At 41.1% G+C, this 15,907-nt stretch overlaps 1 protein-coding gene across 1 annotated transcript in view; it reads right to left on the reverse strand.

The window, feature by feature from the left end:
* samd14 (sterile alpha motif domain containing 14) overlaps nt 1-15,907 on the reverse strand; it is an 81,480-nt gene that overhangs the window by 52,951 nt on the left and 12,622 nt on the right. The window contains exon 4 of the mRNA XM_072248949.1: nt 3,829-3,906. Within this exon, the coding sequence (XP_072105050.1) occupies nt 3,829-3,906 (78 nt within the window). The remainder of the gene's footprint in view (nt 1-3,828; nt 3,907-15,907) is intronic.

The raw sequence follows: 15,907 nt of genomic DNA on the forward strand, positions 1-15,907 counted from the left end.
AGTATGTGCAAATACTTCTCCTATTTTACAGCAATCTTACAAAAAACTTAGTTTGAATACAGATTCCAAGCCAATAAAACTATTAATTCTTCTAAAAATCATGGTATCTGATGGATTATATACTAATTTTGTGTAATAATTATCTGCTGCTAACGATGCTTTTTACTTTGATATTCATAGTTATAAATGTTCACTTTTTCCCCTTACTGTAAAATGAAAAGAAAGAGATTGGAATAACTCTTGAACACAAGAGATTCTGCAATGCTGGAAACCAGAGTAACACACAGAAAATGCTGGAGGAACTGAGCAGGTCAGATAGCATCTATGGAGAGGAATAAACAGTCGACATTTCAGGCTGAGATCCTTCGTCAGAACTGGAAAGGAAGGGAGAAGAAGCCAGATTAAGAAGGTAGGATGAGAGGAAGGCATACAGGCTGAGGGGAAGGAGATAGGTGAAATTAGGTTAGGGGGAAGATGGGTGGGTGGGGATAGGGGATGAAGTGAGCAGCTGGGAGATGATAGGTGGAAGAGGTAAAGGGCTGAAGAAGCAGGAATCTGACAGGAGAAGAGAGTGGATTAGTGGAGAAATGTAAGAGCATGGGCACTAGATGAAGGTGATGGACAGGTGAGGAGAAGAGAAGGGGTAAGGGAGAGCCAGAATAGGGACTGGGAAAAGAGAGAAGGGGGAGAGGGGAGCAATTACTGGAAGATAGATAAATTGATTTTCATGCTATCAAATTAGAGGATGCCTAGACAGAATATAAGGTTTTGTTCCTCCAAATTGAGTATGCACTCATCATGGCAGTAGAGGAGACCATGGACAGACACAGTGGAATGGAAATGGGAAGTTGGATTGAAATGGGTGGCCACTATAAAATCCCACCTTTTGTGGTGGATGGAGCAAAGGTGCTTGACGAAATGATTTTCTAATCTACACGTTTGTACATCCGGTCTCACCGATGTAGAGGAGGCCGCACCAAGAGCACCAGATACAGTAGATGACCCTGACAGAATTGCAGGCGAAGCATCGCCTCACCTGGAAGGACTGTTTAGGGCCTTGAATTGTGCTGAGGGAGAAAGTGTAGGGGCAGGTGTAGCACCTTTGTTCCGTCCAGCACAAAAGCAAGATCTTCAAAAGATTTATCTATGGAGCATACTGAGGAAGATGTGAGTAAGGGCAAACATCCCAGTCACATGCTGGTCAAAGGGAAAGAAGTCGTGAAAGGGAAAGATATCTCCTGATCTAACTAAAATATATGTGGGACTTCCTTTGTTCCCTTCTTAATTCATCTTTCAGAGATCCTGATTGGGCCACTCAAATAGGTAGTGCCTGCAACGTGCAACTTAACTCACATTAATCCAACTGGTACAGCCAATGGATATGTACATTTAATCAGGCTACACCAGAACTAGATAAGAAACCCACTCAACTATTTAAAGTCACGTCTGAATGTTGCTTCAGACAGGTTTGGGATATCAAAGGCTGGGAAAGAGCCCAGTCTTCAGGAATCTGCAACCTTGAAATGAAGAACAGCCATAAAATCATAAAATTAGGATTATTCCCACTGAAGGAGCTTACCTACAAAAAAATCAACCTGCAATCAGACAAATGAGAATAGGCCACTGCACAATTGTGAAAATAAGCACAATTATTGATATGGTTTTTCTGAAATCCAGTTTATCTGGTTTCTGATCCTTTGGCTAAGAGGGTTTGTTTTGGGACCTAGCGAGAATTTTCAGGTCTAAGTGATTTCCAGAAACTTGATCTCTGCTCATGCTGGCATCTCCTGGACAGTCTTGTTCTGGATATGAATTAAGATTACAAGGTCCACTAACTGTTACTTGGCAGCTTATGTTGCCTAGCCCAAGTTCAGCACTAGTTAAAGTACATTAGACACAACTAATAGAAGCAGAAACAGGCCATACAACTTCCTGACCTTGCTCTGCCACTCAGTAAAATCAAGGATGAGACACAAGAGAGCTCTGGAAATCTACAACAACACACCAAGCACTGGAGTAACTGAGCAGGTCAGGCAGTATCTATGGAGGGAAACGGACAGTCAACATTTCAGGTCAAGAGCCTTCATCTTAACTCTCATCTTGAAATGTTGACTATCCAAGATCACAGTTGGTCTGAGCTTGGCCTTGTACTGTATCAGATCGATTGCAAAAAATTGGCAAGTGTGCATGAGGCAATTTGATTGCGCAGTGAATTGACTGGGGCTCCTACATCTGGAGAGCTCTCTTTTAGGCACAGGCTTTCGAATGCGCATGTTTTTTGTCTTGGCAGGCCCGGTTTGTCGCTCCCACAGTGTATGTAGCCCCGCATGTACCATTACTAACATGACTCAGTAAAAATATTTAGTCCTACTTCTCCGTTGTTGTTCTAGTCTCGCACCTACATAATACTTGGTGATGAAAAGCAAAACAAAAGAAGGCCGCTTGCAAGAATTGGCAAGAGCGCATGCAGCCATTTTAATTGCGCGGTGAATCAATTGGGCCTCCTACATATGGAGGGTTCTCTCTTTTGGCGCAAGCTTTTGGAGTGCACGAGTTTTCATCTTGGAGGGGCTGGCTCAATGCTCCCACACTGTATGTTGTCTAGCGTGTACTATTACCAATATGTCTGAGTAAAACGTTTAAGTTTACTACTCCATTGTAGTTTTTGCTCCACATGTACATAACAGGCCTCACCTCCACTTCACTGATTGTTCCCCAGAATCCTCGACTCCCCCAGTAGCCAAAACCTTTTCTCACCTTTAATTACTTCCAACGACAAAGCCTCTGCAGCTTTTTGGTGAGAGAAATCCAAACTCCAAATTAGATTCATGAAGTAATACAGCATGGAAATTGGCCCTTCAGCCCAACTGGTCCATGCTGACCACAGCAACTTCCCTGCTCTTCCCAGTTGCCCGTGTTTTGCCCATAATCTTCCAAGCCCCTCCCCTCCGTGTACCTATTCAACTGCCTCTTAAATGTTGCAATAGTACCAACCCCAACGACTTCTTCTAGCAGCTCATTCCAGGTTCTGTGTCGTCATCTGTCTTAGATGGTAGACCGCTTGTTCTAAAACTAAGCTTTTAAATAGATGAGTAGTCTGCCCAGCTGTTGCAAATAGGAGGCTTCTTAAATACACAAGTTAGTGTCCTCTACTGGATGCACAGTTCCGGGTACCTGTGAGATGAGCATATGCAGTGTGGCACTATACATCTGAGTTGCCTAACCAGTGGATACTGAAGGATTACGGAAAGCTGTGTCAAAATGAGAGCAAGTCAACTTCCAGGCTTCTCTTTGCTGGAAAAGAAGATGTCCTACCTGCAACAAAATCCATTGCACTGCCAGAACATTTGCATCACTTGTTCATATGAGATCAAAGGTGAAAACGTGGAGGTGAAGCTATAATGCAGTGGGGCCTACATTTGCATATTTAAATGCTTTAAAAAGAAAATTTCCAGCCCACTCTATCCAAAACACAACTCGTTCAAATCTATGACATTCCAGACTCTTGTAAAGCAGGCATCTTTTGCTCATAATATCACAGGCAAAATTCCTTACTCAGAAAGCATAACCTATTTATGAGTAAGAGTCCACCAAAGATAAATTTGACGAGATCCTCTGTTTCTGCGTTTATAGTCAAAGGAATTATTATGTGGTCCACCCCACTCTAAAACATCATTGAAGGAGAAGTATCATTGGTGGTAGAAGTTAATGTGGTGAAGTCAACTCGAATACATAGCAACGTCATGCAACAACTTTGAGTCATACTTTCAAACCCTTTCAGCTACGTGCGAAGATGTGGTAGTGTGCTGACTCACAGCTTGATTTTACCTGCTGCCAGTAGACAGTCTGTTTGCTGCCTTCTCTGCTTTTCTTCCTTTGGTGGATGAGGATCTTCGCAGCTGTACCCTGTAATGGTGCAGGCATGTGTTACAAACCATAGACATTGGAATTCTTCAGAGTTAGTAGCAGTAAGAATCCAGCTCTTCATTAACTCTCTAAGCAATAATCTGATAGGATGGGTGGAGTCAGGAGCCAAAGAACAAGTTTCCATGCTGTATACGTACACTAATACATCGTATATGTATTTAATGATTATGGAGTGACTCATCCCCTTTTGGCTCTCAGCAACCCCCCCACCCCCTCTCAAACTCCAAATCACTTCTGCCAGTTGAACAACGTATTTTCCGCTCCTGTAGTTTCATTGACCAAAGACCGTAAATCTTGGTGTCCAACACTCCGACTTTTTTCGCTTACTTACTCCATTAGAAATAAGTGTGATTATTAACACTCCTAATAATATCATCTGCTTTAGGTCACAAGCCTCCAATTTCTTCACTTGAATGAAGTCTACACCAGCATTCCAGTAAATCCCTTCTGCAGCTTCTGAGGCCTTGACATCCTTTCCTAGGTGCAGTTTCCAGAATTGAATCTAACAGCACATAAATGCAGCCCAGGCATGCTTTGAGAAAGGCTTAGTTGTCGCTGACACTTCACTCTGTGGTGATGCTGACAATGTTAATTACAGAGGTATTTAAATTTTTGGTCTTTCACTTTAACCTTATTAACATTCTGTCCTCATTCTGACTATTCTTCTGTCTATGATTTCTATTTAATCATTTATGGCCTGCAGCTAACTGCTCTGCTTCTGCATCTACACCAGAGTTTTGCTTTATTTCCTTTCAACATTAATTTATTCAGGTCAAAAGGGGAAGATTTTTAATGAGAAACTATCTCATTTTAGATTTTATTTTAATTTGTTCTACATTATTTTGCATAACCTCAGAAATGAACCTACTACATTCCCAAAGCAGCTAATGAGCAACTTAACCAATCTGAGTGTTAATGATTTTTTCAGTGGGTATAACCAGCACAGAATTTTTCATCACAAAATACTGCAGATCCTCAGATATACAGGGGATTCCCCATTTTATCTACTTTATGGGCAAGTATATATACACACATATGAACTGAAGTTTGTTTTGGTTGTGCTATGGCAGGAGAAAGGGATTGAGAGGGATACTAAATCAGCCATGGTGGAATGGTGGAGCAGTCTTAATGGGCTGAATGGCCTGATTCTCTTTCTATATCTTATGGTCTTATAGTCTTAAGTTCGCACTGTTCCATACTAGATCAGAATTTTAACCACTATAACTTTAGTAATGGTTAGCATTTTCTCTTTTAAGCAAGAATATTTTTAAGTTGCTTAATTTATATTCTGCTGAAGCACAGATTACACTAAAATTGATTTCTCTTGCTCTCTGTCTTGTTCACTCCATTGTCACTCATGAGCATTTTTAGTTATTATTCATATCAAAAAGTATCCAAAAAGTATTTGCCTGGAAATCAGATTTTGCAGCAACCAGTCGTTGTTTGCTCTGAAAAAAAAATCATTTTTTCTCTGAATAAATAAATCATGAATGAAAATCATTAGCTTTCCACATGATTACAAAGTCTGGGATTTTTATTCCAAGTTATTTGTGCATCTGCTGGTAATGCATGAATGACAGCAGGCAGATGCATTCTCACTGAAGGAGTCCTTGCAGTCTATGAATTACTTGCCTACGATACCCGCCTTCAAGTCATTGACAGGGAGTGTCTCTGAGCACATCCCAGCTTGGCCCTGGAAGTCTGATTTGAGATATTTGTTTAGTGGCTTCTCTTTGTGCTCCCAGCTCACATTTCCTCCCATTGTTCTGACAGCCTCTTCCTCAGCTCCCAGCACTGCCTGTCCCAATTTTCCCATTCACTAAGCACTAATCAATTCTCCAATTCACTCTCCATTCACCAATTAACCACTTTTGCCCCACCCTCACTGACCAATCGGCTAACCCGGTCCCTCAGACACACCAACCAAAGGACACTTACACCCACATATGGAGATCGCGGTCACTGGTTGCTAGCAGTTGGCTCATAGCATGTCACCCCCTCCCCCAACAGATTCATGTCTCCTCCCTGCAACCAAGTTTCTTTCCGCACCTAATCTTGCCCCCCAAATCCCCCCTGTCACAATATGTCCGTATCCATGGATATCTGATTTCCTTGACGCATTCTACTCAGGTGCAGTGCACACTACAATAGGCTGGATCAGTAATGCCTGCCATCTCATGCCACAGTGCCACGGAGTTTACAAGCAGTCATCCCAAGAGAAAAAAAACAGCTATTTAGAAGCAAGATTAAGCAATTAATCAATTTTGCCCCTCCTTCACTGACCAATCAGTTAACCAGGTCCCTCAGACACACCAACCAAAGGACACTCACACATGGAGCTCTTGGTCACTGGTTGCTAGCAGTTGTGTGTGTTGCACCTTCTATTTACTAAAGTCTTCAGGTGATGAGGAAGTTCTAGATAATTATGTAGTACCATTCGCTTCACAAAGTTGAAATGTTATCGAACCAACTGCTTTTATCTGAAGTATTGTTGCATTTGCACTTTGGGAAAATACAACAATTAAATTGTGCCTAGCAAAATCCAACAAGCAACCAAAAATAATGAATTGATAATTTACTGTACATTGCTTTATGGATAAGTATTTACCAGGAAAATGTGGTTATTGTCACCAATAAAAATACAGGATAGGAGAACATGATGTTATTGTTATATCCTGACTGTGAACACTGTTTATGGAACGAATCACCAGATTTGTTGTCAGGTATTTGACATTAACTTCCTTGGTTCCTTCCACCTACCTGGTGCAAGGTCTTCAGACTGTGATAAGAGATAGAAAAACTAATGAATAAAATATAGCAGGCCACGGCACAATTTTTCTTTTTGCTATTTCAAAGATTAAATAGCAAGTAATCCAAAATGTCAAATAGGGCTGCTTTTATGGCTTTCTCTGCAATAAGAAGCGTCATAAACAGCCTTTTTGTTCAATACTCTGCACGAGAACATCGATCTAACAGACGTTATATATGCCGCTCTCATAACAATAATACATGTTCAATATAAGTTGCCTTTTTGTGGCTCCCATGGATAGGATAACAGTAAAGATCTAAAGTGGTTCTGTCAACACAGATTACTTAATTGCAAGAAAAATTAGAGGCTGCAATTTACTATCGTATGGAATAAATCTATTCATGACTCTTTCATTTTTTTCCTTTAAGTAGCTGTTATACATTAAAACTTGGGCAAACTATGGAGTTAAAATTAGTTGCAATGTGTGAATGAACTAAGAAACTCAAGCTTGGTAAAATTTGGTTGTAGGACCACATGAACGCTACTTGTGCCTGACATGTTTCACTGATTGGCAAGTCCTCATGGAGAGGCAGAGCAATAATATGGGAGGGGGAGGTAATCTGCATTCCTATTCCTCCTGGTTTCTCAGATTTAGTTGAAGTCTTGGATACAGAACCTGAACCAATTCCTTAATGTGTTCATTTCTGAGGTAAAAGATAAAAATTGGATCATTTCTAACCTTATGTTTTTGACCGGATTACAGTAACTTTCTAAAGTGAAATGACTTGGATCCATTTTAAACAGGGATAACCACAACCTCAGCACAAGCTGAACAGGGAAGCTGAGGCTTTACAATTCTCTACAATAATACAACGCTGCTCCTTCTGAACAGGATCTATTCTTGTTCTACAAAACCAATAATTTGTTTTGATATTCTGCCCTTTGTACGAAGTGGTTTGTAACATTTCTTCACAAACAAAAATTGGGTAGTAATCCAGGATGGAATATAGTGTTGTGTAGAAAACTCAAAAATTGGAGAAGATAGTTTTCAGGGAGACCTTTGAAAGTGGGGAGGAAAGTAATGTGAAGTGTCATTGGGATTATTTGCTCAAAGTGAAGCTGTCTATGAAACATTCATGGAAAAGGTAGTGATCAGTTTCAAATAAGTGCCACTGAATTTGTGACTTTATGGCATGAATTAACAATTTTCTGTGTGCTTTTCTCCCCCAACAAAATAACTCAGTCTGACCAAAGTATTAAGGACTGCTAACAGTATAGAAAAGTAAACAATGTGCTTATGGTATAATGATAGTGCGATAAACTGGAAATTATTTGAAGATAAGAGGCTTCATGTTTGACTCTGATTCTTAATGCAACCACAGATGTAATCACAAAACCAATCACCAGGTTTGCTAAGTGATAGATATTTGTCATTAGCTTAGTTTGGACCTTGTACAAAAAATGCAGCAAGAACATCAAACTGTGATATCTTCCAACAAAGTTGAAATTACTCCTACAGAGTTTACTTTTTATCTGTGATATTTTAATATACAAAAACATATCTTAGAACAAATATAAACAGCTGGTACTTGACAGTCTAATAAAATAGAGCTTAAAGAAAGAAATTTTTCAAAAATTGTCATTAAAAGATAATAACATATCAAAAATATCTTTCCAATATTTTTCCAACAAAGGACATGACCAAAACATGTGAGTTAAAGAAGCTATCTTGAAATGACATCTATCACATATAGGATTAATATAAGAATAATAATGAGATAGTTTATCTTTGGACATATGAGCCCTGTGCACTACTTTAAACTGTATCAACACATGTTTAGCACATATAGAGGATAAATTAACCAATTGAAGAATTTTTTCCCATTTTTCAATCGGTATAATAATCGGTTTTGAATATAGACTTACAACCTCATCCAATTACTGCTATCTTTGGATTACCAATGATAGATTCAAGTTATTTAACCTCTTCATCACGAAGGATGATTGCATTTCTTACTTTAATGGCCAGAAGATCCATTTTGCTGAATTGGAAAGAGATTAACCCTCCTGCTGTATTTCATTGGTTTTCACAAACTATGGTGTGTTTGAATTTGGAAAAAATTAGAAGTGCGGTTTATGACCCTTCTATTAAATTTGAAAAAACTTGGAGGCCATTCATTCAGCATTTTCATATGATGTAATTTGACCATTTCCAAACTTATTTTACTTCTCCGTACTGTTGGCTGAGAGGAATGGAGTCGTCGACACTAAGGTTTTCTTCTTTCCCATTTTTAAGTTGTTAGAATTGCCCAAGTCTTTTAGTTTAGTTGACTAATTCTGTTTAGTTTTTTTTTGGGATGGGGTTTGTTTTTTTTCTTTTTTTTCTTTTTCATGATTTTTCTTCAGTTTTTTTTGTCCTGTATTATTCATTGTTTATCCAACACGATTGGGAGTTTTGTCAATTTATACTATTTGGTCTTATAATTACTCATTTTAAGTACAACAATGTATCTCCTACTATTTGTATTATTGCTATGTTATTTTTTTATTTTATGAAACTAATAAAAAGATTGAAAAAGAAAGAAAAGCTAGTAACATAAAATGGGCAATAATGAGTCTACAGTGCATTTTACAGTTCATTGCAGTTGTGAAGGGAAAGCTGGCAGAGTGTAAAGTGGCCTATTATTTTCTTATGAATTTTATTCCCTTTGTGTTTCTTCAGGCCTCTATGTAGCTTTCTATTCTTCCCAAATAGAATTCATGTTCACCTCAACCTAGGAGCAATCCCGAAACCTGGGCTAACGATCCAGTTTTCTCTACATAAGTAGTGAAGTAATTTCATGGTCGGACAAGTTGAACCAAAGTCAGTGTCCCTTCCTAGGTCTATATCCCAAATAGTGCTTTGGCATCCCAGGATGCGCTCGAAAAGAAAGAATAGAGGTCTGGGACCCTAGTTTCGAGTGGAACCACCCACTAGTTTAGGATTTTTAAATGGGAAAAGGAAAGGACAAGAAGAAAGAACCCAGGGATTCAGAGGATTGGAGAGATTACTTGCTTAGTTATATATTAAGAAAATGGCCCAATTATGAGGAGGGGATAGGAAAGGTTGAGAGTGGAGGGTCAGAGACTATGGAGGATGCATTGTGGAAAGCAGTTAGTGAAAAAAAATCAAAGAAATTGCAAGAGATTAAAAAAAGCCATTAAAATAGGGTGTATGTGGGAAGATCTAATTAAAGTAAAACAGAAAATGGCAGAGGAATTGTGTAAGTGTAGAAAGGGGATGGAGAGAGAGGGGAAGAGAAATGAAATTCAGAGAGAGCAAGGTCAGACAAATTAGATCCACATGACTCAGTTTCCGACTCAGGGTGAACGTGTGACGAGAGAAAAGGAGAAATGGAAAGAGGAGTGTAAAAAGGCAAGTACAGGAGAGAAACGGATTTACGGACTGCAGAAACTGGCAGCTGAGAGGAAAGGCAACCACACACAAGCGCAGACCACACCAAGTGTTTAAAACAAATCGAAAAGCTGCAATGTCAACTCTTAGCTCAGAGAGGAGTGATATGTACATTTGGGACGAGAACTGATGATGATGGTGATACAGACTGGGGTAATTTGGCATATGAGGCAACACACTACAATACTGCAAACACGAGGAAAACTGCAGATGCTGGAAATTCAAGCAACACACACAAAATGCTGGTGGAACGCAGCAGGCCAGGCAGCATCTATAGGAAGAGGTACAGTCGACGTTTCGGGCTGAGACCCTTCATCAGGTCTAACTGAAAGAAGAGATAGTAAGAGATTTGAAAGTGAGAGGGGGAGGGGGAGGGATGGAGCCAAGAGCTGGAAAGTTGATTGGCAAAAGGGATACAAAGCTGGAGAAGGAAGAGGATCATGGGACGAGAAGCCTAGGGAGAAAGAAAAGGGGAGGGGAGCACCAGAGGAAGATGGAGAGCAGGCAAGGAGTTATAATGAGAGGGACCGAGGGAGAAAAAAAGAGAGGGAAAAAAGGAGATAGATAGATAGTTAGATAAATAAATAAATAAATAAAGGATGGAGTAAGAATGGAAGGAGGGGCATTAACGGAAGTTAGAGAAGTCAATGTTCATGCCATCAGGTTGGAGGCTACCCAGATGGAATATAAGGTGTTGTTCCTCCAACCTGAGTGTGGCTTCATCTTGACAGTAGAGGAGGCCATGGATAGATATATCAGAATGGGAATGGGATGTGGAATTAAAATGTGTGGCCACTGGGAGATCCTGCTTTTTCTGGCGGACAGAGCGTAGGTGTTCAGCAAAACAGTCTCCCAGTCTGTGTCGGGTCTTGCCAAATATATAGAAGGCCGTATCGGGAGCACCGGACGCAGTATATCACCCCAGCCGACTCACAGGTGAAGTGTCGCCTCACCTGGAAGGACTGTCTGGGGTCCTGAATGGTGGTAAGGGAGGAAGTGTAAGGGCATGTGTAGCACTTGTTCTGCTTACAAGGATTAGTGCCGGGAGGAAGATCAGTGGGAAGGGATGGGGGGACGAATGGCCAAGGGAGTTGCGTAGGGAGCAATCCCTGTGAAAAGTGGGGGGGGGTGGGGAGGGAAAGATGTGCTTAGTGGTGGAATCCCGTTGGAGGTGGCAGAAGTTACGGAGAATTATATGTTGGACCCAGAGGCTGGCGGAGTGGTAGGTGAGGACAAGGGGAACCTATTCCTAGTGGGGTGGCGGGAGGATGGGGTGAGAGCAGATGTGTGTGAAATGGGGGAGATGCATTTGAGAGCAGAGTTGATGGTGGAGGAAGGGAAGCCCCTTTCTTTAAAAAAGGAGGACATCTTATTCGTCCTGGAATGAAAGGCCTCATCCTGAGAGCAGATGCGGCGGAGACAGAGGGATGGCATTTTTGCAAGAGACAGGGTGAGAAGAGGAATAGTCCAGGTAGCTGTGAGAGTCAGAAGGCTTATAGTAGACATCAGTAGATAAGCTGTCTCCAGAGACAGAGACAGAAAGATCTAGAAAGGGGAGGGAGGTGTCGGAAATGGACCAGGTAAATTTGAGGGCAGGGTGAAAGTTGCAGGCAAAGTTAATGAAGTCAACAAGCTCTGCATGCGTGCAGGAAGCAGTGCCAATGCAGTCGTCGATGTAGCGAAGGAAAAGTGGGGGACAGATACCAGAATAGGCACAGAACATGGATTGTTCCACAAAGCCAACAAAAAGGCAGGCATAGCTGGGACCCATACGGGTGCCCATGGCTACACCTTTAGTTTGGAGGAAGTGGGAGGAGCCAAAGGAGAAATTATTAAGAGTAAGGACTAATTCCGCTAGACGGAGCAAAGTGGTGGTAGAGGGGAACTGGTTAGGTCTGGAATCCAAAAAGAAGCGGAGAGCTTTGGGTGAGAGATGGAGATATATAGGGACTGGACATCCATGGTGAAAATAAGGCGGTGGGGGCCAGAGAATTTAAAATCATCGAAAAAATCCAAAGCGTGAGAAGTGTCACGAACATAGGTTGGAAGGGATTGAACACCTATATATTGGTGAGACCCAACGCGGACTGGGAGACTGTTTCACTGAACACCTACACTCTGTCCGCCAGAGAAAGCAGGATCTCCTAGAGGCCACACATTTTAATTCCACATCCCATTCCCATTCTGATATGTCTATCCATGGCCTCCTCTACCTTCAAGATGAAGCCACACTCAGGTTGAAGGAACAGCACCTTATATTCCGTCTGGGTAGCCTCCAACCTGATGGCATGAACGCTGACTTTTCAAACTTCCGTTAATGCCTCTCCTCCCATTCTTACCCCATCTCTTATTTATTTATTTATTTAATCATTTATTTATTTATTTATTTATTATTTTTCCCTTTTGTTTTTCTTTCTCTTTTTTCACTCTCTGTCCCTCTCACAATAACTCCTTGCCTGCTCTCCATCTTCCTCTGGTGCTCCCCTCCCCCTTTCTTTCTCCCTAGGCCTCCCGTCCCATGATCCTCTCCCTTCTCCATCCTTGTACCCCTTTTGCCAATCACCTGTCCAGCTCTTGGCTCCATCCCTCCCCCTCCTGTCTTTTCCTATCATTTTGGATCTCCCCCTCCCCCTCACACTTTCAAATCTCTTGCTATCTCATCTTTCAGTTAGTCTCAGCCCGAAACGTCAACTGTGCTTCTTCCTATGGATGCTGTCTGGCCTGTTGTATTCCACCATCATTTTGTGCGTGACACTGCAGCAGTGAGGATGATTAAGAAAGTGTCCCACCTCCCTATGGATTTTTCCAAGAGGGAGAGTAACCTTCAACACCCACCTTCCCAATGGCACCTGTGGTAACAGAGAGAGTTCTGGAAACACCACAGCCAGAGGCACCGGTTGTGACACAGTATTCTATCCCTTTCCATATGGCCCGATTGACTGCTATAGCTGTGAATGTACCGAAGTGTGGACTGGGAGACGATCCTCGGAAACTTTTCCAGCACATTCAGCAACACAGGATACTTCACAATTTAGATGAGGCAGAGAAACAGAAGTTAACCCTTCTGTGTCTAACTTCAGTGTTACACTCAGCCTTGCTGGAGGTACCGGCCCAAGGCCAGGGAACACTGGGTGATTTACAGGAAGCTAATAACACATTTCCTCAATTTTGTCTGATTGTAACTGAATATTTTGGTAATGGTTTAACCCTCAGGCACAAAAGATTTTCTGAAATGGTTTAAGTGTGAATGGCTTGTATGTTTCAATTGTGTGAAGTGTAGGCCACACGTGAGTTCACTTGAGAGTGTGTGTGTGTGTGAGAGAGGGAGGGGGCGAGAGAGTGGGAGGAGAGAGAGGGGTGGGGATGAGGGAGGGGGTGGAGGAGAGAGAGGGTGGTATAGAGAAAGAGAGGAGGTGATGGGGAGGAGAGAAGGGGGGAGGGGAGAGAGAAAGAAAAATATGCAAGGACTGTTCTGTGTTTGCTCAATCAATACTGGGAGGAAGTTTGAATCCTATAATGTGTTGCATGAATGTGTTAATGTGTCGGGTCAGCAGTCAGCAGTTTTTCCCTTCTGCCTTGGTTCTTTGAAAAATATGTGAAAGCTTTCCACAGTGAGAATTAACTGTTTATTTTAATTTCACAGTTACATGTGAAGGTTCTGAAGGAAGAACAGTAAAGATTTTTGTTTGTATTATCTATGTTTTTGATTTGATTTTCTTTATTTGTTTTTTATGGAATTGATTTTAGAGAGAGATTTGGATTCCACACTGGCGATGTGTAATCCAAGTTAAGGAGATAGAAATCTGTTCTGGATATGAGATGCCCACATTTCAGAGGGAAATGGGCATTTGGGGAAGTTGCTCATTGGGAATTTGAAATTAACAGTTTTGGAAAGATTGGAGTAATTAGGGAGGAATCCTAAAGTTGTTTTTACTAACATTCTGCTTTCTTTTACAGAACATAAAAGATGTTTCTCAAGACTTTTACATATTGATTTTGATATGGGATTCCTTGGAAAATAGTTTTGATGCAATCGGTATTTTGTCATGTAAATTGCAAATGGAGCTTCAGTTTAAATGAAGTCCAAACAGCACTTCAGCATTACCACTCTCACATCCGAAGGCACACATTTATCTAGCTGCTGCTACATGTTCGAATTAAGATGTCTTGGTCAGTCATCCTTGGCACTGCAGGGTTGGGATGTAGTTGAAAAGGGTATTAAAAGTTTTTACCTTCCTTGAAGATAATCTTAACTGTACTGGAGTATTACATTATGATAGCAAATGATCCCAAGGGACCATTTGTATAAGAATAATAAAGGGGGAGGTGGAAGGAGATTAGAAAGTAACACCCAAGAACAAAGACACAAACACAGGAAAAACTTTTTTTGTTGTCAATGGTTCCTCACTGGTACAGGATGGTGAGAGGAAAGCCAACTGTGGGATATAGGTGAGGGTAGAAGAACACAGTCATACAGGTGAAAGCTCATGTCAACTCTTCCAGAGGGAATAATAGTCAGTTTTTAGGTCAAATTACGGGGCAGTCCTTAGGTAGTGATGGCCATGGTAAGATTACAGTTCTGTGGGATCACAGTCGTGTGAATGTAAATGGGGCAGTGATTCAATCAAGATATATTTATTAGGGTGGTTACAGCCAAGTATTTTCCAAAGGATGTTTTGATCATTATTAACTGTACATAGGAGAACATTGTACAGGGGACAGGTAGAGTGAAAAGTTCACAATGTGGGCAAATATCATGAGAATCCTTGGCTACCTATAAGTAACCCACCAGCACATGCTATTGTTATCAATGGTACTGGGAAAGGGATAGAGTTATCAAGATGCCATTAAGGGGGAGATGACTGGGCTTACCTGGAAGAAACGACAAAGCAGAAAGGTACAAATTGAGCTATCAGTACTCATGGAAATACAGTGCCTCTAAAAAGTAGAGGCACTGGTTTATTGTTTTACAACATTGAATCACTGTGGATTTAATTTGGCTTTTTTTGACACTCATCAACAGAAAAAGACTCTTTTGTGTCAAAATGAAAACAGATCTCGATAAAGTGATCTAAATTACTTACAAATATAAAACACAAAACAATAGATTAAATAAGTATTCACCCCCTTTTAATATGACACACCAAATTAATCACTGGTGCAGTCAGTTCCTTATAGAAGTCACACAATTAGTTAAATGGAGATCACTGTGTGCAGTCAAGGTGTTTCAATTGATTGCAGTAAAAATACACGTGTGTCTGGAAGGTCCAACTGCTGGTGAGTCAGTACCCTAGCAAAAACTACACCACGAAGACAAAAGAATATTCCAAGCAACTATGCAAAAAAGTTATGGGAAAGCATAAGTCAGGAGATGGATACAAAAAAATTGCCAAGCCATTGAATATCCCTTGGAGTACTGTTAAGTTAGTCATTAAGAAATGGAAAGAATATGGCACAGCTGTAAATCTGCCCAGAGCAGGCCATCCTCAAAAACTGAGTGACTGCGCAAGAAAGGGACCAGTGAGGGAGGCCACCAAGAGATCTATCACAACTCTGGAGGAGTTGCAAGCTTCAGTGGCTGAGATGGGAGAGGCTGCACAGACAACAACTGTTGTCCGGGTGCTTCACCAGTCACAGCTTACGACAGAGTGGTAAAGAGAAAGACACTGTTAAAAAAAATCTCACACGAAATCTCAGCTAGAGTTTGCCAGAGGACATGTGGGAGACTGAAGTCAGCTGGAAGAAGGTTCTACAGTCTGATGAAACCAAAGTTGAAC

Source organism: Mobula birostris, chromosome X, assembly GCF_030028105.1.
Source record: "Mobula birostris isolate sMobBir1 chromosome X, sMobBir1.hap1, whole genome shotgun sequence".
Classification (NCBI taxonomy): domain Eukaryota; kingdom Metazoa; phylum Chordata; class Chondrichthyes; order Myliobatiformes; family Myliobatidae; genus Mobula; species Mobula birostris.